Below are 25,934 nucleotides of genomic sequence, written 5' to 3'. Positions count from 1 at the left end.
GATATATATATCTTAATTATTTAAAAAAAGTGTTATAGCAGGTTTTGAAATTTACCGACACATAATGATCCTTTATTGAGCTTAATTCAAAGACTAAAGAAAAAAACTGAATGTGTTCAGTTTATATTAACTACTTTTTTGTACAGAAACATCTTATTTCAATATTAGTATTTAAATATTAGTTATGATTACACACCTGATAAATTAATTTGATAGGTTTTATGAATATAATAATAAATCACTTCGCTCTGTTCCTGTTAATTGCCTCGATTAAATTTCAGAATATTTTTATTATATAATATATTATACCCTGTTTCCACGTGCATGGATTTACTGCTAACAGTACGTATTATCATGGCCATACCAAGAAAATGCACATGTAAAAACGTATTATTGGGCAAGTTGCAAAATTACATACTTGGATCAAAGTTTAGAAGCTTCTGAATTTTCACGCAATAATTGGTTCGTGCATGGCGGTGCGCATGCGCAGTAAATCGATAGTAGCGAACCTGCCGGAAGAAATACGAACTACACCGCACAGAACATTTTGACGTTTACCGATTATCTATAACGATCACAATGACAACATCACGTCTCGCTTATGTTTGAAGGATGAGATTGGAAAGGCAGTCAACACTTTAATGTGTAAATAGTTATTATCGTGATAGTTTGAAATAACACACTACTGATGCAAGTAAATCCATGCACATGTACAAACGCTATTACGCTAATGTATAATGTGCGCATTGACAGAACAATGATATTACGTGAAATATGGGTATTATTCTCAACCTAGGAATGATAGTGGTTAGTAAAATAAAATAATAAACTATTCTACAAATAATTCACAAGATTTGAGTCTTGTGAATGCAACATTTTTTAATGAACATACATAACTTGGAAATACTTCAGATGCATACCTATTAGAAACAATCTTGAAAAAACATATGGCACCGGACAGGACTGAAACTTGCATCCATCGGTTTCCGGCCAATGTGTTTCACCAATTTAGCCACCTGCACCCTACCCTAACAACGGTGAAATTAACTACCTAATAGCCATGCGAATGAAGTTGTATGTGAACAATGTTTTCGATCCATTCCAGAGGCAAAATACAAAAACATGGATATTTTAATTGTTCTAATAGAAATTCATAAATTATTTTTGTATAACTTCGAACAGTTATACAATGTTCATTTGTTTACACACAGATGTATTTTGGTTTGGACTAGGCAGATGAGTAAAGAAACTCCTAGAATGTCTACTAAGTGATCAGGTTTAGCTCCCAAAGAAGCACTGAATGATTAATTTTCAATATCTATACGGCACATCCGTATGTGTCTTTAATGATTTCTATAAAACGAGTAGTTGATAGTTCAACGATTTCAATCAGGCGAATGACGTTAGACTGCAATGTTTAAACAACCTGTGACAATGGAAGGTAGGCTGGGCACTTGGGGGTCCTGGTAGCACACTCCCATAAGGGTGTGGAGCATGTGAAGCGAGGGGTAGGTGGGGTGCATGGGCTGCTGCAGGAAGATCTGCGAAGGGCTCACCAAGCAACTCACTATCGTGTCGTTGTTCACACACTCGACCAGGTTCAGCTAAAACAAACAGAATAATCATACAATTGTTTTATGTTAGATGATTGTATAATCATGTTTTAGGCGGCTCTCATATCAAAACTCGCCTCGTTCGACACGACTGAGTTCCGACCATGTTGCAGGTGACGAACCCGCACATCTACTAGCGTCACTAGCGACACCGCATCTCGAAATGTCAAAATAATAATATACTCCCAACCAGACTCCATTACGCAAAATGTCATCGAACGCTGAAGCAGTTATTATTATACTTTGGTACCTACCACAAATATTTAAGTAGAAGGCTCCCCTTTGGAGTGATCTCTCCGTGTATAATCATATATACACGGATACTCTTGAACGAAAGAAATGTTAAATTGTTCGTCTGCCATTTTTGTGTGTCGCGCACTGACGTCCAGATTCAAATGGCCGCATCGGGCGCTTTGCGCATGCGCGAACTCGGCGGCCGCGACAATCAACATTCATTCATGTCGATGGTCGACCTGTTGCACATGTTATGTTGTACGACTGCATTCAACCAATCTGCGGAGCTGCATTTGGCAACGTTTGTTATGTGGATTAACGAATTCGACATGCGGCGAATTCTGATGTGCGAGCCTTAATTCTCAACAACTGAATTTATTTCTGCATACTATACAGTATACAATACACCAAACGACACTTTTCTTTAGCTTCCTAATGGGGTTTACTTGTACCAATAAAAAAAATATAAGCTCATTTTTTAATGAACCTGTATAATGATAAAAATGACATTGTATAAGAGTTCAAGTAAATTAAACCCACAGATAAATTACAAAAGGTCAAATTAATACTGATACTAAAATTCTGCATACACATAGAGAATGAGCAGATATTGTATTCATAAAATTGTATTTATTAATAACTAAAATATAAGTTAAATTACCATTTTCAATCCTTCCTCCCAGAGTGGAAGGTACATCAAGAGATTTTAAAATGAGGAATGGTTGTTAGCCACTCGTCCAATCCATCGAGTCCTTGTTCTGGATAAAACTATTAATTCGGATTCAATCGTACCAGAGTTCTCGGAAACGGGCTCTCTGCTACTATTCCACCGCAGGGATTGACGATGGATGGATAGCAAATCCGTTCTATTAAAAATAGAGCAAACAAATAAATGTACGACAGGCTTTCTTACATGGTAACAGTCAGACATGTAGGCGAATTCATCATCAGTGAAGTCTCCGCTGATGTCATTCAAATTAAGGCTGGGGAACCTCTTCTTAGGCAGTTTCTGCCTAACCATGTCAAGGACTGTGTCAATGTCTTGTTGTGTTCCTGTAAAAAGAAAATATATCAGACTGTCTCATTTTAAATGACATATGCGTATCATATTTTCCCTATGCTTACCAGTGTTGAAGGGTAGAGGTAGGCTGTCAAGATCCGTCATAAATGGTGAACAATAAACTTTGTCAGTCACACGTATTTTTACCACATTTTTTCTTGTGTCCAGTCCTACCAACTAAATTATTAATATATACGTGCGTTACTATGGAAATCAATACGAAATGTCAAAATGACATTTCAGTATTCTATATTTATTCAGTATTTCTATCGAGTACAAAAAAAGTATTTATTAATACATAGAATTGTCAAGTTTATATGATTCAACAGAAAATTTAAAAACGTGGTATATAAAAAGTTCTTTTTATCTTGTAATTATTTCTATTGAAATAAGATGAAAATTTACAGATGGTGTTGGCAAGTTTTTAAAATTCAATTAAACTCTGCAAAAACCAAACCATAATAGATAAGTCAAAAAATACTCGTCTATCTATAAAATATCTAAAATTATGCTATTAAATCAAACATAACTTTCAATATTTTATAGATAGAATAATATTTTTTATCTATTATAGTTTAGTTTCGGCAGGGCTTAATGAATTAAAAAAAAAATTAACCAACAATATGTGCAATATGTATCCATAATCCAACGAAAACAAATAAGTATGAATGAAAAAGTGTGCAGAATTTTATCGTATCGCCCAAAATATACCAAAACTATTATGGTTTGGTTTAGGCAGGGTTTAATTGATTTTAAAAACTAACAAATACCATCTGTAAATTGTAGTCTAAGTTCAATAAACAAAAATACGTATGACTAACAAAGTTTTATGTGCACTATTTATGGCAGATCTTAACAGCCCACCTCCACCCTTCGCCACTGATGCTTACAGATCTTCTCATATACATATACAGAGTATAGACCAACGCAAAGGGAGTTGAAGTAAACCAATGTAACAAGCACCTTGTTGAGCTTGGCATTTAGTTTTCACTTGAAACATAAGTAAATCAAACCTACCTACTGTAACATAGGAACAAGTACATACTTCATGTAATGTCATGTAAGTCATGTAATGCCGGGTACTCATTATCAAGTCGTAACTGTGACTGTTGCAAATACAGTAAGTAACCGGTATGGACGCCAAATAATTAGTTCGCAAGCCTTTATTTCCCATCTAGTTTTTTTTTTTTTTTTAGAATTATTAATAACCATGTCCTTGCTTTTTCGTACAAGGTGGTTGTTAGTAATTTTGAACAATCACAAACACCCAGGCTTTGAGAAAAACACATAAACGTTTTTGTCATGACCGGGAATCGAGCCTAGAACTCTCGAGTGGAAGGCCAGCGCCTTATCCACTGCACCACGAGAGCCGCCTCCCATCTAGAGTTGGTTACAGTTACGGCTCGCAAATGAATACCCGACTTTAGGTTTCAAATGAGTTTTCGTAGTTCAGACATGTCAAAGTGACAGATTGATGATATTGAAATGTATGTGATTCATCTGTTTGTGTATTTTCGCAACAGTTAAAATATGTTAGGCTCAATCATTGATTACCACAATATAGCAAGTGGCGACGGGTGGAGGTCGGCTGTTAAGATCGGACATAAATAGTGCACACTAAACTTTGCCGGTCATACTTAATTGTTTTCATTGAACTAAGATGACAAATTATTCCAGATGGTGCTGATTAGTTTTTAAAATTCAAGTAAACCCTGCCTCAACCAAATTATAATAGTTTAGGTATGCCATGGGCGATTTTCAGATATAGTTATTTGTTTTCGTTGAATTATTAAGAATACAATATATTACAGGTGTTGGTTAGTTTTTTAAAATGCATTAAGCCCTGCCATAATAGATAAAAAATATTCTTCCATCTATAAATATCTAAAATTATATGATTTAATCATGGCATAATTTTAGATATTTTATAAACGAATATTTTTTTTGACTACTATCTATTATGGCTTGGTTTACGCAGGGTTTAATTGAATTTAAATAACTAACCAACACTATCCGCAATTTGTAGTCTTAGTTCAATGAAAACAATTACATAATATGACTGACAAAGCTTACTGTGCACTATTTATTTCTGATCTTAACAGTCACTGCCATAAAGGATATTAAGCTTTTAGCACATAGGCTGAGGCGTACACAGTTTTGTACATAGACAATCATAACTGTTAATTGGTAATAATAGTATGATCTATTGGTTTGGAGAGGTTTGCAATTAAAGGAAAGTGCATGTAAGTCAAAACTGAAAGAGGGCTCATCAGCAGAGGGATTCTTTTTTTAAACCATCGCGGTTGGGCCAAGTAAAAGGTACCCACATCAGTATGTAAATGTGGCACAAGTATTGCAGAGACCTTGATAACAAAATTATCACAATGTATAAACAAAACCTGCAGGTAAATCTTAATATTCTGATAACAAGAGATTACACTTTGATATAATTCTTCTCCTTCCTCATCGTCGATATCCTCACTGCCGAGGATTGTGAACTCCGCTGAATGGAATGACTCCGTTACCCTTGACGATCCCCATACAGGCATAAAATCTAAATAGCCTATTAGGAATAGTGAACAATATAATGACCAGTATACCTTCAATCACGCAAATTTTAAGCTTGCGCGTCTCTGGGTGAGATTTAATGAAGACTTTAGCGGCGGAGACCTCGTTGAGCTTCTGCAGAAAGCTACGCTTGATGCCAATGAGGAGGCCGACCACCGCGTGCGGAATGAAGAACTGGTGTCTCAAAATGCCGTTGCTGTTCTGGATTAGGTCTCCTGCACTAGTGGGTGGAGGGCTAGGTGACTCTGAGCATCCTTTGCCACTGTCATTTGAGCCCTGGATACAAGAAAAACATTCATAAAATATTTTGACTCAAATGTCTCGCTACCACCTTATACAAATTATTAATCATGTGTTGATATGTATCTGAAATGTTTTGATTTTGCGATTATGTATACAACAAGGAAAATCCTGCATTATGTGACTCAATTGTTAACATAGTCAACATCAAGGATTGAAAAAAATAGTTTGGCTCAAACTGGAAGCTGGCAGTATGGTTGTCGCTTGTGGCTAAAACATTTAATGCATCTCATAACATTAACATAATCACTGCTGAACTTTTAATTACCACGTTTAAATAACACGTTGATTATATCTAATGGCCAAGTACTCCAAACGTGCCAGTCGCGGTGTCAGCAATAAAAGGCCAAACACAATAAAATATATTTCTTAAAAGCGAATGAAAAGCACTCTAGCAATAACAGATTCATTCGATATTTTTATAGCATTGATACAAGATCTCGCATCAAGAATGCGCTTTTTTCTTTCGATATTTTGTTCAATTATATTAAGCCAGGTACTGTTTTGACAGTTACGATAAGTTGAGGCTGAGTCGATTATCTGTGTAAGACTATAAGTGATTACGAATAGACAGTTCTCCGCCTGACATTAGTTTGTATAACGGAACTAAACCTGGAGCAATGCATTTACAACTTATAATGTGAATATGTCAAGGACGTGAATAGAAACTAATCAAATATCACAGTAACGTAACACACTTAGAAAATTTAAATTAGAAACAGTAGTTGGATCATTATTAGATTTAAGGTACATAAAATGAGTATGTATATAAAAAAAAATCAATTAAAATCTAATACCAGTACCAGAGGTTTTTCAATAATAACCATTATGACTACAATAGTAAATTGATTAAATTTTTCATCACTTGACATTCATGTCAACTTACTTTTCATACTCGGCAGGCCGGCCTTCAGAAAATTTTGATTGGAACAAATTAGGTAAACACACTTCACACAGTATAAATTTTAAAAGTAAATAACCTTTAATTCAAGTAATATTTATTAGTTGTTTTGTTTAAAAAAAGATAATAGCTGTACAAACAGTTTTTATCATGTTTCTTTTTACAAAAACATGAGAGATCCAAATCTGACAATCAAACCTGATAGAGATTCTTGTTATTTCAATTCAGAACATAATGTATGTATATACATTATATGTAGTGTATAACTTATAAAAATCATATACTTAGTAATTTGTAAATATTTTTTTTATGCAGCCGAGACAGTTTGAGTTGGTTATGATAAAACGATTTTTTGTACCTAATTCATTGAGTGAATTCTTCCACCTACCTAGAATAAAATAGTGTAATCTTAAAAGTATATAATATTACCATTATAAGAATAATGGCATTACACCAGCTTTTTATCTTAAAATAAATGATCAAGCAAAAATGCCTAAACAAATTGGGACTAAAGTATCCGACTGATGATATGATGGTGACTTTGCCAAATAATGAGCTGGTAACATCAATTCATTTGCACTCAATTTTTACATAATATTATATATATAAAAAAAACAATTACTATAATCGACAGTAGTGCAAACTAAAACAATTCCTCAGGTGAAATTCACTCAGGTCATTAAAATAATGAGAGAATTACAATTCAATATTTTTACCATATCATTTGATTGGTTTAGTTCGATATTGAAATTTCATAATAGGTACCTACTTGTTACTAGATGTGTGTGAACTAAAAAATGTTGAAATACATTTCGTATATTATACTTTCTTAATCATGACTGCTTTGATTAGGAATATTAAAAAACAATTTGACCAATACAGAATTGGCTTGGAAGGAATCTGGATGAAAAATAGACTTGTGTCTATATGACCCTGCAAGCGATTATTTTATGAAAATAAATAATAAGGTGATGAATATATTGATTTAATTTATGGGCCAAACAATAGCACTGTTCCCTTCAAGATGGATATAGGCCAGGGGTCGCGAGCCCCTTTTATGCTTAGGTACAAAAATACTTTCAATGGCCACTAAGGAATTATTTCACCCCCAAATTTAACAAATTCAGTTCCGATGTTTACGCTGATTACATAAATATACTGCAATACACTATTGTAAAAATGAAAAAAATCAAACTCAACTGCATTTGGCGAGATGGTACACACGTTCAGACATGTTCAAATGAGCATAAAACCATCCAGCAAGAATATCACACTAGCGCACACTTGGGTAGCATTATGGTCCGTGCCGTACGTTTGCCATTACTGATATAGGCAGTCATTGGATGGTTCAGAGATAAATAATGATAACAGTGATTCTAAAGCGCAAGACAACAGCAAGAGATCTTTGATATTTGACATATATAAAAAAAAACAATTAGTCTCACCTCACTATGGTTGTCAAAGAAGCTGTTGATGGAGGGGCTAGCCAACAATCCATCGGGGCTGCGATTGGATGTGTCCCTGTCAACGATGTGGGCGTCCTGTTCCTCGGATATCAAAGAGGTCACAGGCACAACACTATCTAAGCCACTGTCGATTTTTTCTTGATCCACTTGAACAATTTCACATGTCACTAAATCCTTATCACTATTTGAAACAATTTCTTCTTTTACAGCTTCCACGGGAACGCCGTCAATGGATTCCGTGAAAACGTTTCTTTTTACTGTTTTACTATCTCTCGATTGCTTTTTTGATTTCTTATTGTTCTTGGACTTTTCTGCTACTTTGGGGGGAGTACACGTTGACGCGTGGACCACGTCACTTTTTACTTCTTCTATGACGATCTCCTTTGAAGGTGATTCAGATTTAGCGGAGGCACGTTCAACCTTTTCGACCGATTGAACTGTCAACTTCGCTAAATCGTCGTTCAATTTACAAGACAAAATATGATTATTCATATCCATAGAAATGGATCCTTCCATGACAGAACGAGACTCGAAGTTGTCAAAGCTTTCCGGAGACTTGGTGAGCGGAGAAGGCGTCCTGGAATTGAAGGATTTAGCGCGGTCCATCGAAGGAGGCGTGTTTTCCTTGGAGTTCTTTTTCAGAGGGTATTCCATTTCGTAAAACTTCTGCGACTTGGCCTTTTCTATCTCTATGTCGAGTTGTTTGTCAGTCAATTGAAGGGGCGAGGAACGTTGCGAATTGATTCCGTTGGGCATAATGTCGATGGGGGCAGACTTGGAAACCGTTTGTTTGTTGGGGCTACCTGGGAGATCGACGGGCGGGGTCGAGGCCTCCTCCAGTTCCTCTTTCAAAGTCTTTATATTTCTCGTATTTCCACCTGGGTCACTGTTGGCGCATCCCCTTTTGCGCCTGTACCAATATATTCCAAATAAAACTGCCACTGACGGTACGGTTAACACTAACAGCTGGCGGTAGAAAGCCATTTTTTCGAGCCACTTTTAACACAATCAGGACACACCTGTAACAACAGAAAATAAATCATTAGTACACTATTTTATAAACACAGCAATCACAATGTGTGTTAAATATCAACATTAAGGAACTAGAAAATATGGTGAACAAGTGAAAATAATAATGATAAAAAAGTATAATCAGAGTAAATAAGGGTCAGCAGACCAGATGACTTTAATAAAAAGATATCAAGTGACTATCATAACCATAGAAGCATACTTCACATAGGAAAAGTGTTGACTAAAACAGTTACACAAACAATTTTTCTTTTTTATGTCAATTATGTATTACATATATAAAAAATATGTACAATTATTGTTAAACCTTATTTAATAATAAAAATAAATGATATTATTTGATAAGCAATAAAATGTCTACAGACTTGAAATACAAAGAGAGACAAGCTGTTGCAGACCTCCCAAGGGCTCATGCCAATTTAACTCATTCACTTCGAAGGGGGATTGAACTTTGATCCTACACAAAAACCTAACATAGTTAAGTACTGTTTAAGTCTGGACAAAATGTTAGTACATAAAAAACAATTTATTAAACTAACAAATTTCGCTGAAAATATATTTCAAAAAATGAGATAATGAAATATATGGGAGAAAAAAAGATCTTTACGAAACTTGACAATATTTCTCAGATGCTAACTGACTCTTGATTCTAACTGAATATTAGTAAGATTATTATAATACCTATTCACTAGTGGCTTTTTAATTAATTGGTTTAACCTTAATAAAACATGGAAATTTATATTGTAAAATAGGGAGTGGCCTCAATGAAAGTATAAATAAATGTGTGAAGGCTAACTTCAATAAAGCTCTACCCAATAATTATTATATTATCAAGGAGAAAGAGAAATCGTGCCGAAAAAATTCCATAGCGAGAGTTCGATCTATCGGAAATTGAAACTATTTCCAGAATAAAATGGTAAAATAATCGCGATACAAATAAAACGTGGCGTGATGCACTCAATAAAAATAAAATCGCCTGATGGCATTATTTAGTAAAAACAACATCCGCGGAAGACAAGTGATAATGTAAATTGCACAAATACAATAGTTTTTTCCAATTATCTATACGTTAATGAACAGAAAAATAACATGCGATTATTTGTTAACCCAATGTTTACGGGCCGCACAAAATTGTGTTTTTGCTAATTACTTTTCAAATGCAAATTAACACGTTAATTACAAAATTAATTAAAAGGGCCTGTAAGCATTGGGTTAAGGATGTTTTAATGTCTCCGAAACAATCACAATGTTTACGGGCCGCACAAAATTGTGTTTTTGCTAATTACTTTTCAAATGCAAATTAACACGTTAATTACAAAATTAATTAAAAGGGCCTGTAAGCATTGGGTTAAGGATGTTTTAATGTCTCCGAAACAATCAAAGGTCAGCGAGTGATAAGATGCAAGCAAGGTGAAGAAAAAATAATTAATTTTTAAAAATCTCAGAAATATGCTACCTACATACTTAATATAAAATTTATTCGGAATTTGAAACACTTAGCTTGATATAGCGTAGCTATTAGCAATAGTTCACGCGAATCATAGACGGATAGAAAGCTCAGTGAATAAGAAGAGCTATCGCCCAAGCATTTTAAACCCACGTCTGTCAAACATTGTGTATATTCAGTAGGTATTGAATTAACGATACAACATTAGAATCTATCGGGACCTTTTCAGCTATAGTATAATGTTACAGAAGAGGGATACATATATATATATATAATATATTGAATATTATTACTAATTTGACACAGAAATTTGAGAACTTTTAAAGATGAAGAGAAGCTGAGGGCAGTCTTGCGTCAATGACTTGATCAAAAAGCGGAATGCTTCCAATAATATACAGAAGTAACTGCAGAAGTAGGGTTAAAAACGCAAAACATCGAGATGATCAACGATGACTTTATGGTTTATTAAGTTTTTTTGCACTCATAACAATAACCATTATTGTGGCATTATGTTGTCATCGAAATAAAATAACACCGAGGCTGCTAATAAGCAACGTGCAAATGCAAGATATCGCGTCGGTAAAAACTTTGACCGACTAGGTACATTACACTAACGAGTGATGACATTACATCATTTTAGATTCGATGTTATTGTGCAACGTGGTCACCAAAGTCGGACGAATCACAACCCACATCAACCACTTTCACAATTTCTACCGGTGCAAGGATTACAATGTATGTAGAAATAAATCACAGTGGTGAATCAAGAGTCGCGTCAGATATAGGTATAATTATATTACAGGGTTTCTCGAAGGACAAGGGATTATTCGCGAAGAACAGCAACGGTGGTTAAACTACCAGACCGGATCTCCTCCGGCTACAATTCCAGATTCAATTTTCCGGTTTCGTCATGGTTTAAAAGCGCCAAAATTTAATTTACATATCCGGATACTCTCTGTTAGTCAGACATCACGGGTGTATTATTATGTTGTTAATAATTTTATAATGATGTACACATCACACATTAAGACATAATTGTCAAAGTTATGAAACGGATTGAATGGCTTTTCGTTAAGCGTTAGCCTTGAGAAAATTAACTGTAAAAAGGATTATTATTTTTTTTATTTCGTTGGTCGCTATTTTAATATTTGAGTGAAGGCTTTCGAGGTATTTTTTTTTTTTGGGAAATTATAACAAAATAATTTTGATCATCTCATAACACGGACAATTAAGGCAAGCATAGTCCCATAATATTATAACTGAAATAAAAACGCAGCAAAAGAAAAAGAATGAATCTAATTAAAAAAAAAACATAGATTGGTTTTCTCACGTGGACATAGTATTGTACCAATATTGTCACCTTAGTGCTTAGTACGTGGTAACGTGGTGCACCATGAAAATAGATTGTGATTGGATGGAGTATAAAAAAAATCAAGGCCGTACGATTTCAATGAAATGTGTGCATATATTATTTTAATACGAATTAAAAACATGATTATTATAGTCATATTTAAACACCGGTCCGAGTTACTTTTATTAAAACACGGTTATGACGTTGGTACTTCCCATTCTACTGATGTTAATCTGCAGTCAGTCTTAACTGCGAATTGAATGCAGATCTAGTGGATAGGAATAGTAATAATATAAAAACATCGAACCATAAGATTCGTTTATGACTTATGTACACACAAAAGAGGTCTTTTAAAATTACGATTATTTAGTGACTAGTACAACCACATACAATGGCAGAACTGAGAAACGCAAGTGGCAGCTATCAAAATAATCAAGTATACCGTAAACATAATTCAGGTAACTTTGAATTTAAATCAATTATGCCACTTGATATAAAAACGAAACTACTTAATTTAGAATGCGCGTGCGATTTTAATTGAAATATCTATACATGTTACAGAATAAAAAATATACGTACATTGCAGTATTCGCCGCAAAATAAACGAAGGGTGAACGAAAACCATAATTAATTAATATTTATTACAGATTTATCATATTTTTTTCCCTCGGCTGATAATTGTTCGTTTTCGAATAACTCAGTTTACTTTTTGGGTGTTGATATTTTAATATACCAAATAGGTATACCATGGACACACCCGTAATTTGTAATTATACCTATAATATAGGTACTATATCATTTTGACGTCGTTATTGTAATGTCAGCTGATTGGAATGGAATGCAAATGGAAAAAAAAAACAATATTTCTGGAAATTGTGTAGATACTAATCACGCTGTTACGACATTTCATTGGAATACCCAATTAAATACCGAATTAGTAAGTTACCACGGCCGAATGGTTCTGCAGACTGTCACGTTACCAAGCTAAGTATATATTTTCTGAACTCATACTCATCATTGTTGCCTCAAATGTTCAAATGCTGCATCAATTTTATTTCAGTATAAAATAAATTAAAGATAACTTCGATCTAGACATGTTATTAGGCAGTTATCTGTATGGTAGGCGACACAAGGGGGTTTATGAAATATTTAAGAAGCTGTTTACCGTGACCTAAGCTCATATAGGTAAGGCTTCGGCCACATAGGCAGGTGCTTCGGTAGTCCTGAGCTAGATGCTATGCTTGTCACTAAAAACACTACTGCCACATTGCAGGCTACGTGCTTAGGTACAAATTCATTTGACATTTTGGATTGCTCAAGTCACCAACGATACCTATGTCACTTTCAAAACTAACCAGAAAGCTACTTCTAACAGAGAATTTAAGTTTAAAATTTCGAAAGTCTCAAATTCGAACTTGTTGGATGCATTCATCCCATTCGTCATTATTCATAACCTCACAATATACGGTGTTTGGCGTTCGTCATACTGAAGAAACATCTGTCATTTTGCAAAATCAGTAGGTGACACAATAAAAATAACCAACACGTTTGTTGGCCGTGAGACTCACGAGGTGACTCATAATCACGTAGCGAGTCGCGAAGCGTGCAGTGTGGCCATTGCGATAGAATAGTGTGCGCTCGTTCTATAGGAAATGTCACCTAGCACGTAGCCACCAAGCAGGGCACCTGCCTATGTGGCCGAAGCCTAACGGAAAAGGTTAAGTACATTTTTAATCAATACCATTAATTAACAAGTATCTAATTTATATTTTTTATTATAAATTACCTACTGCATTTCACCATTTCTAATCTACATAATATTAATATATTTTTTCATAGCATTCTCGATAATGTCCGAGATTCGGTACGGTCATAACGTTCAACCTTTTATCGATATGGGAAATTGCGAGACCAATAGGTTTTCACGCCGGGTGAATGATTGAAGTGTGGACATGTTATTTTTATGCTGTGAACAATAAATAATAGTCAGTAAGCAACAGAAAACATAACATTGTACATTAAATCTGGCCACAACATAGTATCGAACTTCCTAGTATAACTCCCGATGGCGAAGACTCGATACTAAGCGATCATTTAACGTTTACCCTAAATCGCATACATACAAACGAGAGGTTTCTGAACAAAATACCCGCAAGACGATTGCATGAATAGAGTGGATTGATTTGTTGTTCCATCCGTACGAAATGAGATACTATGCACTTATTGGGTCGGTTAAGTAACTATACAAATTTATTTGAAAATGTAAAACATATTATATCGTCTCGGTAATATAGTGATATTACAAATATATTGTGATTTTCAAGACAGCTAAAACAATTATTGCAGCTTGTCATTTTTAATACTTCATATCATAGGCAGTGGATACGACAGAAACCTTACGATGGTACGGAGTGTATTAGGTACTTACTTTGAATCGATACAACACTACACAGTGTAAATATTGTATGTAATAATGGTTAATACCATCAACACAACTTAAAGGACTTGAGGATATGGGTTGAAATACTTTCCGTATATGAAAGATACAATATTGTTGTTGATGTGGTAAAACAGGTTTGTTCACGTGTATCACATCACCTAGAAATCAGACGTATTAAACAAATTATTTTATTCGCGTGAACATGCGGGACATGGAAACAAAAACGGCAGTTTTCATTTTCGTAAAATGCTGGTGAGTCATGTATATATATTTAAACAGCTGATGCTGAGTTGATAAAGACAGGTCTGATTTTATACGACTGATGAGCATTATAGCGAAGACCACGGCCTAAAGCAACTGGGACTCAGAATGGTAAAATGCTATATCTTTTCGGTCCTACTAATACGCAGTGGAGCCGCGGTCAGTATTAGAAAAAAACGTTCATACAACTAGAAACTTTCGAATGTCGAGGATGAACAAGACTAAAGAAATAATCGGATAAATAAGAAACAGAAAGTTGGTATACGTTGGCCACACCATGCGGCATCTTTAGAGTTATTAATTTATACAAATTGTCATTCAGGGGAACATCTCCAGTGACGCTAGTTTGAGCTCAGTACCCATCTTTATTTATTATCAGCGACATCGCAGTTGTCCGATAACAGATATGGCACAACAGGAAAAAGATTTTCTTCTAAAACTTTCACAAATTTGATAATAACCGATAAAGACAACAGACATACTGAAATCATACATTATAATAATACAAGCCGATCAGTCGATTAGAACTGGTAAAATAACACGATAGAATAGTAAGTAAATACTAATGCCAAGAGGAAAACGTGGAAGGTAAATACATTATACGACGAGCATAATTTTATTATTAGTGTGTGTGCAACATCTTATGCAATGATTTGAGTAACAGGCTGAAATCGAAACAATGAAAACAAAAATCTCCACTAAAAAAGTTATCACCGATAAAAATGAACTAACTTCATCATTCGAATAACGAGTGTGCATATTATTAAAAGTGTAATTCATTCAACCGATCGATATTATGAAAACAAATCAATTAAAAAACGATAATATTTTCTACTGTTAAAATCAAACAACTATACAGACTACAGTATAAACTCGAAACCTGATGTAAGGAATTTCCTGTCAGTGTCAATTATTATTGTTTGGTACCTATTGCTTTTTTATTATACACGTGACATTGTACAAATCTGACTCCATCAACAACATAATTAATAGTTATAAAAAATAACAATGTGGCATCTACCCAGTGGTTCTACACGTCAGCAAGGTATGCTCTTCACAAAAAGTTGAAATTTAATATTCTATCATAAAATTCCGTGCAAAATTATTATTTTTCAGTTGGAGTAATCAGTATCAATTAACACCAATCAACACGCCAAACAGTGGCATGTTGGTTCGGTGTTAAATATAGCCAAATTACTGTCCACAGTTCAGGGAAAAGTTAGTATTCATTAAAGTCAAGTGCAGTGATTGGTGACATGCGTGCACGTTGTGTAACACACCAACAAAACGGATAGGTAATGTTAAATTTGATCTGTACACACAAATGTCTTTTTCGTCTCTACGAGAGAGGAAGAAAACAAACTCTAGCAGATAGAAGATAAAGCCTAAATTTAATGAAATACGAAATTGAAGCGGGAAAAAAAGACTATTAAGTCTAATGATTATATTTGCTGTTGTAAGTAATTTTACAAATGAGATTCAAATTGCACCTGTAACAATTCGTAAGCAATTCAACAGAATTGTAGATTAGTTCAATCAGTAAATTCCACGAAATATTAAATGGAGATATGAATAAAGATAGACTTTGAAACTGGGTTTTTTATGAATTCACGGTGCCTACTGTTATTTTTGTGTTGTACCTATTGTTTTACTGCACACACCGACCATTTTAAATGTTCGACTTGTACCGGAAATAAAGTATTCACGTAACTGCCTGTGAACTGTGAAGACTAAATCAATTATTGTTTGTACAAACATAGGCAGCCAAATGCACCGAACTATCATTACTTAGAATATGTATTTACATGAACATTAAAAAAAATCGAGTAGGTATGTCCGACCTACGTTCATACATTACACATCCATAGACTCAACGATGGCGGTTGCCATTTACAAGGCGCCAACGCGGATAATAATATCGGAATAGCGGAAATATAAAGTTTACAATCAACGAATAATTCACAAGATTTAAGAATGTAACATTCTAATTATTGAACATACATAATATTGAAAACACTTCTGGGAAAATATATTATAACCGATTTGATAGCAAAATCTTTTTGAAAATGTAGGTACTAAGTACAGTAAGTATTAAAAGCCATTAGTTAAAATTTGTCGCAAATAAGTATGAATCCTTTAGCATAGTGGTATATGTGCGTGGGCGCAATACCCGAGATGCAGATTCGATTCCTGCGGGGTGTCTTCCTTTTTTCAAAAAGATTTTTTCTATTGGTTATGTTATAATATATTTTCTCAGAAGTGTTTACAAAATTATGTATGTTCAATAAAGTTTACTGTTCAGCTACACTAAAACGTACAGGGATCGGCCACCAAGTGTTGTAACGGAAAAGATTCACAAGAACCGTAGTCGCAGTACAAATTATTGTGTAAATATTATAAATTACAACGGCGCGAAGAGTGAGATACTATTATACCGGCGGGAGACGAGATTCATATCTCGGCCGGTAGATAAGAATGCCCTCGTTAGAAAGCGATATAGAAGGGGATGATGGTATTCGGAGTCAGGCTCGATATCCGTTTCAGAATGAGGCCCAGGGCGTCAAAGCAGACGGCGACCGGATTGTGGGGCGACAGGCTCTCACGCCGCGAAATGTATCGACCTTTCACAATCGAAAAATATTTTGCACTCTCCAGGCGGCCTTGATGCATACATAACTGTGGCCAATAGAAATGGTTTGGCATTTAAAAATTTGACACAGCTCTAACGGGTTTAATTGCGCTGCAATAATAGGAACTTATTAATGCAACGATATGTCGTTGCAGGTTGCAGCCAACATTGCCACGGGGTTTATAGTTGTGAATGATAACTACTTAATGCCGTGCAATGTAATTAAAATAATTAGCTATTATTTAAGTGGGAAGGCCAGCCAACATAATATATATTATGTTATTTTAACAATAACTAAATATTATAATGCAAGCCTATATACCTACTGTAATTTACACACTAGGTGTTTTGATGGAAATAAATCAGTTTTAGTATTATGCAAATTGGTACACATATACCTACAAACATACGTAAATGATGAAGTTTCCATAATATGCCAATGAATTCATGAAAAAAAATTGCTATTCATGTCACCGAATGGGACAAAATACTGAAACTGACCCAAACAGACGGCAATTTACATACACCTTAAAATTTTCAAAGAATTATCTCAGATCTATGCATTTAAAAAAGTCACTACAAATCTTTCGATATGTACAATTACGCTCAACCACAATAGGTATACATTTTAAATGTAAATGTAAAATAATGATTAACCCAACGTAAATACGTCATCGTCATAGATGAGAACTCATCCTTGCTCATTGTTATTAAAAATGTCATACACGTACATATCTACTTATAATGTGTAATATACACTAATACAATGGGTAAAGACAGCCGAAATCAATGACATCATAATTGTTACATTAGCGTCGATTAAACAGTTTCGTGTCAAATTAGAATCGCCATCAACAGCCAGCCAAGTCCATTCAATATAGGCAAATTGTAGCTACATATTATTTCCGGTGATGTGCATGAGGAATATTTATGTCTGCAAATACGAATATTTTTTATGAATATTAATATATTATAAACATACCAAATCGATAACGAACATATTTGAAAACGAAAACAAATTTAACCACATCACTCACTTAAATCGCGACGTGCAACAGCGTGAGAGTATTGTATGAAAATAAAATTGTATCATTTTGATAACGGTAACAGAAGGATATTACACAAAAGACGATAATATCCCATGCGTAAATAAGGCAGTGAGAACGGTTTGAATGAGATTCTTTGAAATACCGATTTGATTAAATTTGATAAAAACGGTCGGTGGATTTAAAAATAATATTTAGGCTTAGGGAAATCTGTAGTTATTATCATAGTGTAAGCCTAGATATAAACAATATTATTCACCACATCCTATAATTGTGGTAAAAAGACTAGATAACAGGCATGTAACACAATATTACATTATTTTACTCGTTTAATTGCCGGGAAAGAGAATTGTTATACACTCAGCAGAAGAAACCGGTTTCCACGCTGGCTAATAATGTTTTATATACGAAAATATTGACACAGATGGAAATTTTCATTGAAAAAACATCGTTAGAATAAATAAATCGCTATCGTAGACATGTTATATAATATTATCGTCAAGTAGCGATAGGCCCCGATAGGGGATGTAATCGCATATACCTATACAACATACAATACGGACATCGTATCGTAACTAACTACGGTTGACACAATCACATGACAGAATAATGCTAAAATAGGTATTGCACCGCGAGTGCAATAAATAACTTAAAAATAGAAATGCGATATAATAATAAAATAAGTTAAAATTTACGACGGGCAATAAAATGAAACAATTTATTGCCCAAAGTGTGAAAACTCTGTTATACAAAAGGCGTGTCGGGAACAAAAATGTATAATTTGCTTGTGCGTACAACAGGTGACAGATAACCTATTTATCTAGGCAGGTATAAGAATTATTATCTTGGTATCTACAATAGAGATGGTGTAAAAGAATTTATACAAAAAAAAACACTGAGATGTATGTTTCCATGGTGCAACCAAATAATAGTAACTCAAGTAAATGAGTAAAAGCAATTAATTCCATATACTATCAATTTAAAAATAAAAACACGCTGAGGACAGATAAATTAGTACCTACCAATTGAATAATTCATATACAGATTGCTGGTATTAATTAATTCGACCACGCGGTGGCAAGGAAAGGACGTCGTGTTTTCTTCCTACCGAGGGCGGTATGCGGATTTCATCCCGCGGGAGGTCGAATCCGACCAAGAAAGTGAGTGCCTTTCACGAAGCCAAGTGAGTTTCGCGCTCCGAATCGCCCCGCGATGGATGGCTGATAAGCCGTCCGAAGCGCTATGCTCGGCCCGGTCGCTATTCAAATGAGGTTCATAAATTACGAAAATAATGACAAGAATACAAGTGCAGTGATCGGCCGGAAAGTAATGTATTTACAATAATAATGTTATGTAATATTACCTCCCGCGTTGCACAAAATAACCTACAAATTGTCGGCAACATTATCACACTTTACACCGTCCATACGGTGAATATACGTCGTAGTAATGTAGACAGGTTTATTGATGTAAAAACATACGTTGATAAGAAGTTTGAAATCAACAAACGCGTGGTAAATAATTATTATAACACATTATTGCATTACTTACGTGTAAATATCTAGCTGGGCAAATAGTACCCATCGCGTTGGCAAACTGTCACATAAATTACTGATGAAGCAAGAAAGCAAGGGGGTGAACTTTTACTGTCTAAATTAAAACGTTATATTTTGATATCCGGAAGGTTGTATTGCGCTCGCAGTATACGCTCGCGCTCACGGTGCATTCGCAACTGGCGCGGGCGGAACGTTCGGCGAAGAAACGGCGCACGTGGTTCGACGTGGCTCGCCTCGCTGCGAACTCGCGGGGCCGGCCGGTAAACACGATCGTGAGCGGGGCGTACCGCACCGTACCTCTGGCGCTGCAGTGATTGGTAACGTTGCCTGCCGCAGATGACTGCATTTTTTGCATGCCGGGAATTTTGATTGACCGGTGTATTTATTATGAAGACGCCGGCGCAAGTGTGTCGTATTGAATTTTTGGCGCTATTAGCAATACTTTACTACATATATTCACCCTGTTACTGATATCAGAAAAAAACAAAGACATTGAAGACATCATTCTCCATATTATATACGGAAAGAAATGATTAAATTAACTGCAAGTCATTTATCTTTTAGTGAAGATTCATGTATTCTTTGAGCATACAACGTAGGTATTTAAAGTTTGTTAAATCTGCAAAGTTATTAGACCAGTCAATTTTGTAGACTAATTTTAACGTGCAACTAACAACATAACGTTTTAAAATATAAATAGCGAAAATGGTCAATTTCAGTAGATAAACATAAACGCGCTAAATTTTTAAATATCTCCCGCGAAATACATAATATCATTCAGCAAATAAAATTGATAACACAACACTCAACAAAGTGTGACCAAAATCACCTTCACATAACATGTTATCAAGCACCTCGTTGACCTTTTGATGTTGGATTGTTGTCAATAGTTGAATTTATTGCAGAAAAGTTCAAAGGTAAACGTCGCGCGAAAATAAATTGAAATTAATATTATAATCAATTCGATACAATACAATGTAATTAATACAATACGTAATTTAATATTAAATGTAATTTTCTAGCTATTGCCGAAATTCAATGTAATATGTAGTACAGAATGGGGTAGTTCTGTAATGGGTGGATATAGATATACATATTATAATTATAATTAGATGTTATATATAGATATACATATTATAATTAAAGATATTTCATACCTAGCAGATACAATTAAAGTAGTTGTTGTGATCGAGAAAATATCGCGTGAATTGTAGAGAAATAATCAGAAAAGGTCAATCTCGAATGTCGACAAAATTAATAGTCTAAGCTGCCGACTGCAACCGGAATTTAAGACAAAAAGTTTTTAGAAAGGCAAAAAAAGCTCGACTTGAATATTCTGAATGGATTTTTTAAAAACAGTTTCAAAAATGTTCAGCAAGACTAAGTAATCTCATAATAATGTTTTCTCAGGGTTCTCGAGGATTCTCGAGAAATCACAAGCTCTAATTAGAAAGGGAAGTCAATTCCCGATAAACGAATCCGGATATAATATGATTTGTTTTCATGACAGTATGCATATTATAGTATTGAAATCGGATGACGAAGATGACGCACTTATCCGAATTCCGGTAGATAAACCCAGATTATTCTCGCAATAACTACGGATGATCAGCCTTAGGCGGCGTATATAAAAAAAATTCGGACTCAAAATATTCCAATCCATCGCACATGGCCAGCATATGTAGTAGGCTGTTAAGATTCGCCATAAATAGTGCACATAAAACTTTGTTAGTCATACGTATTTGTTATTATTAAAATAAAACTACAATTTACAAATGGTATTAATAGTTAGTTTTAAAAAATCAATTAAATCTTGCCTAAACCAAATCATAATAGTTTTGGTATACTTAAGGGCTTTAGGCGATACGGCAAAATTGTGCACACTCTTTCATTCATACTTATTTGTTTTCGTTGGATTAAGAATACATATTATAAGTATTGTTAGTCCATTTTTTTTAAATTCATTATCCCCTGCCAAACCAAACTATAATACCTATATTAAAAATATTCTATCTATGAAATATTCAAAGTTATGTATGATTTAATTGCATGATTAAATGATATACGATGATTAAGGGGGGACATGCTCGGCGTAGGTCAAAATTGAGTTTTTATTGTATTTTCAAACCATGATCCTGGACACTCCTTAAACGTTGTAGATAATCTATTTATATAATTTTGAAGCCTTATTATCCTTTATATTTATTTTAAACATTTGATGACTGCATAAAGTATTTTTGTTACATAAAATAGTATGCTTTTAAACCTCTCGCTCTAATATTTTAGAATATAGTCATATTTCGGTACATGAATATGCAGTGGTGTTAAGATTTTTTACATTTATTAATTTTTAAACGCATTTATAAAACTATTAGTATAATTTATGACGAGATAATTTTAGTAAAATATTCACGATAAAAAATTATATTGATAATCTCTGTGATCCCAAATTTGACAAGAATTAGGCATTTTATTATTCAAAAAATCGGCATGATCAACACATTTGAAGATAATTCTAAAGATACTAATTATAAGCTATGTCTTTGACCATTCAAGTTTGATAAACATCCTACGAATATTGGTTGCTTTATAATAATTATTGACCTAAGAATAAGGTAGTGTTTTTTTGAAATACGCCATTTCTTTTGGCATTCCCCAGTGGTTAAGCTACAACATACGGATAGCCATAAATTGACAAAACTATAATTGAAGTAGGGAGTAAAATGATATTGACGCGTGTGTTTACGCTATTATACTTCATGGCTATGAACATTTTCAAATACTTATATAATTGTGCAATATATTTTTTGATTATTATGTGTCGATACTCGAAAGCTCCATTATTAAAGTAGATGTATTAAAAATCTCCATTAATTCACTGTATAAGTACCCTTAATTTGAACTAAAACACAATTTTTAAAACGTTAATTTAGTGTTTCACACTGCCTTTAATCTTAGCGGTAGGTAGGGGGCCGCTAAATATCCTAGCCTGAGGGCCCGTTTCAGGATGTGGGGACCATGGTATAGGTACACCGAGTGCAATAGACAAAAGACCGATAAACGAGAAATTAGGCTGTGAAGAAGAAAAAGAGCCTATGGGACTAATTTACATTCTCCTCCTTGGGCCCCTCCCAATATTAAATCCTGTGTGCGCCACTGGTTCGCAAACTACAACCACTAGCAGTGTGCGACACAAACAGTGGTATTATTATGGCTAAAACAATTGATTATTTGCAAATTCAATACTTGGTACCCGTACCCACACGTATGAGGCGAGTGTTACAATTTCGCACTTTGCTTTGCTGATAGCCATTCGAGATGAAATATTAAACTGTTCTGTCACAATAATATTGATAACATTTAAAATGTATAATATTATACAAATAATGGCTTTCTCCGCGAAATTATTTAAGTTCTCAATCATGCGTACATGGCGGCCGTGCCGCGGGTCAAAATGTCGCAAGTTTTAATCGCTATCACAGCATTTCATTCTGATTTTAGTCGGTGTCACGACGCTTTGGACGTAGGCGTAATACGTAAAGGTTTGCCCGGGTGGAGAGAAAGCTGCTGACGAGAAAAAATGCTCCAGTTTGTGACCGGTTGTTCTCGTGTCACCTTATCATAATTATTCAATCATTTTTCATTGTTTCGTAATAGGTTTTGGCAATCTCCACTTGGGACACTTTCTTGCAATGTAAGATTTCCATTCATTATACTTACGTCCAGTAAATACCGATTTAATTTGAACACACGGAAAAAAACATTAAAACGACTAATAATTATTAGTTAGTGATTTTTATTCCGTATCATCTAGTATTTACGTCACGTAACCTGCGGATTGTTAGATAAGAAAAAAGGATTTTGTGAAACTAATTAAAGAAGTTTATCTTACCTTTTGCGATACAGTAATTTCATTGGAGCGGTAGTCTAAGCCAAGAGATAAATATTAAGAGCGTATAATCGTTATTTAGTAAATAAAGAAGGAGATTCAATAATGATCGAGTATAAATTAATAACATGTTGTATTGTATACGACGGTTGTTATTGTTCTTATTGTATTCGGTTTGTCAAAATGTATTTTTTCATTTCTAGTTCAGCTTACTTTTAAAGTCGAGGAAAGTATGAAGAATATGTACACGGTGACAACCCAAAAACCAAATGCAACAATGTAATACGTATATTTATACTGTCTCATAATTTGTATTCTTAATTTATAACACTAGAGAGTGACGGTTAGAGAAATGGCGCTATACGTGAATATGTAATGTGTTAAATTGTTATATTACCGACCCATAATATTTAATCAAAATACTTGATAGATTAAGAATTTGCGGTCGCGAAAATAGTCTTGCCATTTCCGATCTCAAGCGACGACCTTTGATCTTGCGCAATCAGCGAGATGATAAAATTAGCTGATCTATTTCACGACCTAAATGTATTAAAATTGTACAATGTTGAATAATATAAGTACTGAGACATGTCATAAAACCATAGAAAACAAACAATATTTACGACCCGTAACAAATCAATGTAGTATAATCGCTATACAAAATAGATAAGGTACTTAAACATGTAAAGAATTTTCCAATCATAATGTACAACATGCTTACGTATGGTCATCTGAACCACGTTTGATTTAGAGTTTAGAAAGCGTATGACACTGGACGTTTTAAAGACATTTTTAAAAATAATCATATTTACGACGAAAGTTTACCTAATTTAAATTATCATAACTTGAAAGCATACGAAAGTTTCAATCTCTTATGCAGGAGAATGTACAGTGAGTAAGAAATGCTGATCTCGGAGAGCGTTTGGGATGGAAGCCTGTCTCCCAGAAATAGACGAAAATATTTCCCGATGGTATTTCCAATGGACGTTTTGTGGAAACCGGCGACAGAGACGTTCCGACTCGTCAGCATGTTAAAAGGACACTTCATTGTAGCCAAAGCGTTAAAGGAGACCCAAAAATACGACTTCTCGTGAAGCACGCATCTTGTCGTTTTGAATACAGAATCTTAAATCTTTTATAGGTGGTATAGAAATAAAGAGCCGCGAGTTTAATAAATTTTAACGAAGTCTCTAAATATTCCAAGGTTAGTAAAACACTAAACGAGATGCCTATTTTACCTATAGGGTTCTCAACCTTGTTAGAATCGTGACCCCTTTTGCCGAATAATCCGCCACATTTAAAACACACATTAACAATGACTAAAGTAAAACATTTACAAACATTTATCCCTCATTGTGTCAATGTTTAGGTACACGTAAATCCGTGATCATTAAGTTTTACTGGTATCATTTCATTATTTCCACCGGTAACATGACTGCGTTTGTTAATATAGTTTCTTTGCACCTAGTATACTGAAATTTTAAATAACATGTAATTCCGCCAGAAGGTCCATATTCGTCATAAGTCTTGTTATTCAAACATTAAGATACCGATTAAAAAAAGGACTTTCCATAAAAAAATTCGACCATGTCCAATCGCAATAAGATCATAATATGGGCTACCACAGAGTGTACGTGTGTTTGTTTTTACGAGAAATGGATGTCAGCCAGTTGCTCAACATATTAGGTCCATACTCTGACTCATACACAAATTGAACAACAATAATTCCCAGGATTCGAAGCTGGGACCCACGACGCTATCGATCGCGCGGCCATCCTGGGTATAATAGCCAATATTTTTCCAGTGTACTATTTTAGCAGTTGGTACCCCCAACGGTGGTAAACATCGGTTACATGTAAATTATACATATTACATTTCGCCGTACCACAGTTCACCGTGGGCTGTCTTATCGGAAAGAAATGGCCGTATAGCATTTACATTCGTGGTGTATTGCAGTAATGTTCCAATTTTATTACATTCAATAAGAACATTCATTTGATATTGATTGGTATCAAATATCTGATAATGACGCTGTCATTTTGTGATAGTTACGACTTGATACTAAGGAGTTCCTACCAGAATTTATATAAATTATACGATATGATTGTATTTCTAATTTATTTACCTACATATTATTTTCTTGT

General features: G+C 34.4%; 1 protein-coding gene across 4 annotated transcripts in view; it reads right to left on the bottom strand.

Moving 5' to 3' along the window:
• The window catches only part of spoon (A-kinase anchor protein spoonbill), a 72,164-nt gene that overhangs the window by 5,871 nt on the left and 40,359 nt on the right, over window positions 1–25,934 (bottom strand). For 3 of the 4 annotated variants that reach the window (XM_085957896.1, XM_085957898.1, XM_085957899.1), the window contains exons 2-5: window positions 8,122–9,161; window positions 5,508–5,751; window positions 2,761–2,900; window positions 1,427–1,604 (exon numbers count right to left, since the gene is read on the bottom strand). In XM_085957896.1, the coding sequence (XP_085814022.1) occupies window positions 1,427–1,604; window positions 2,761–2,900; window positions 5,508–5,751; window positions 8,122–9,126 (1,567 nt within the window). In that variant the 5' untranslated portion in view covers window positions 9,127–9,161. Of the gene's footprint in view, window positions 1–1,426; window positions 1,605–2,760; window positions 2,901–5,507; window positions 5,752–8,121; window positions 9,162–19,896; window positions 20,080–25,934 lie in introns of those variants that run through there. The other variant, XM_085957897.1, reaches the window with a different exon arrangement.

The sequence above is a fragment of the Rhyacophila brunnea genome, unplaced genomic scaffold, assembly GCF_057557595.1.
Source record: "Rhyacophila brunnea isolate RB1 unplaced genomic scaffold, BYU_Rbru_1.0 scaffold_7, whole genome shotgun sequence".
In the NCBI taxonomy this organism is placed as follows: Eukaryota; Metazoa; Arthropoda; class Insecta; order Trichoptera; family Rhyacophilidae; genus Rhyacophila; species Rhyacophila brunnea.
Note: the sequence above shows the minus strand (reverse complement) of the source record. Positions and strands in the feature narration are given on the sequence as shown.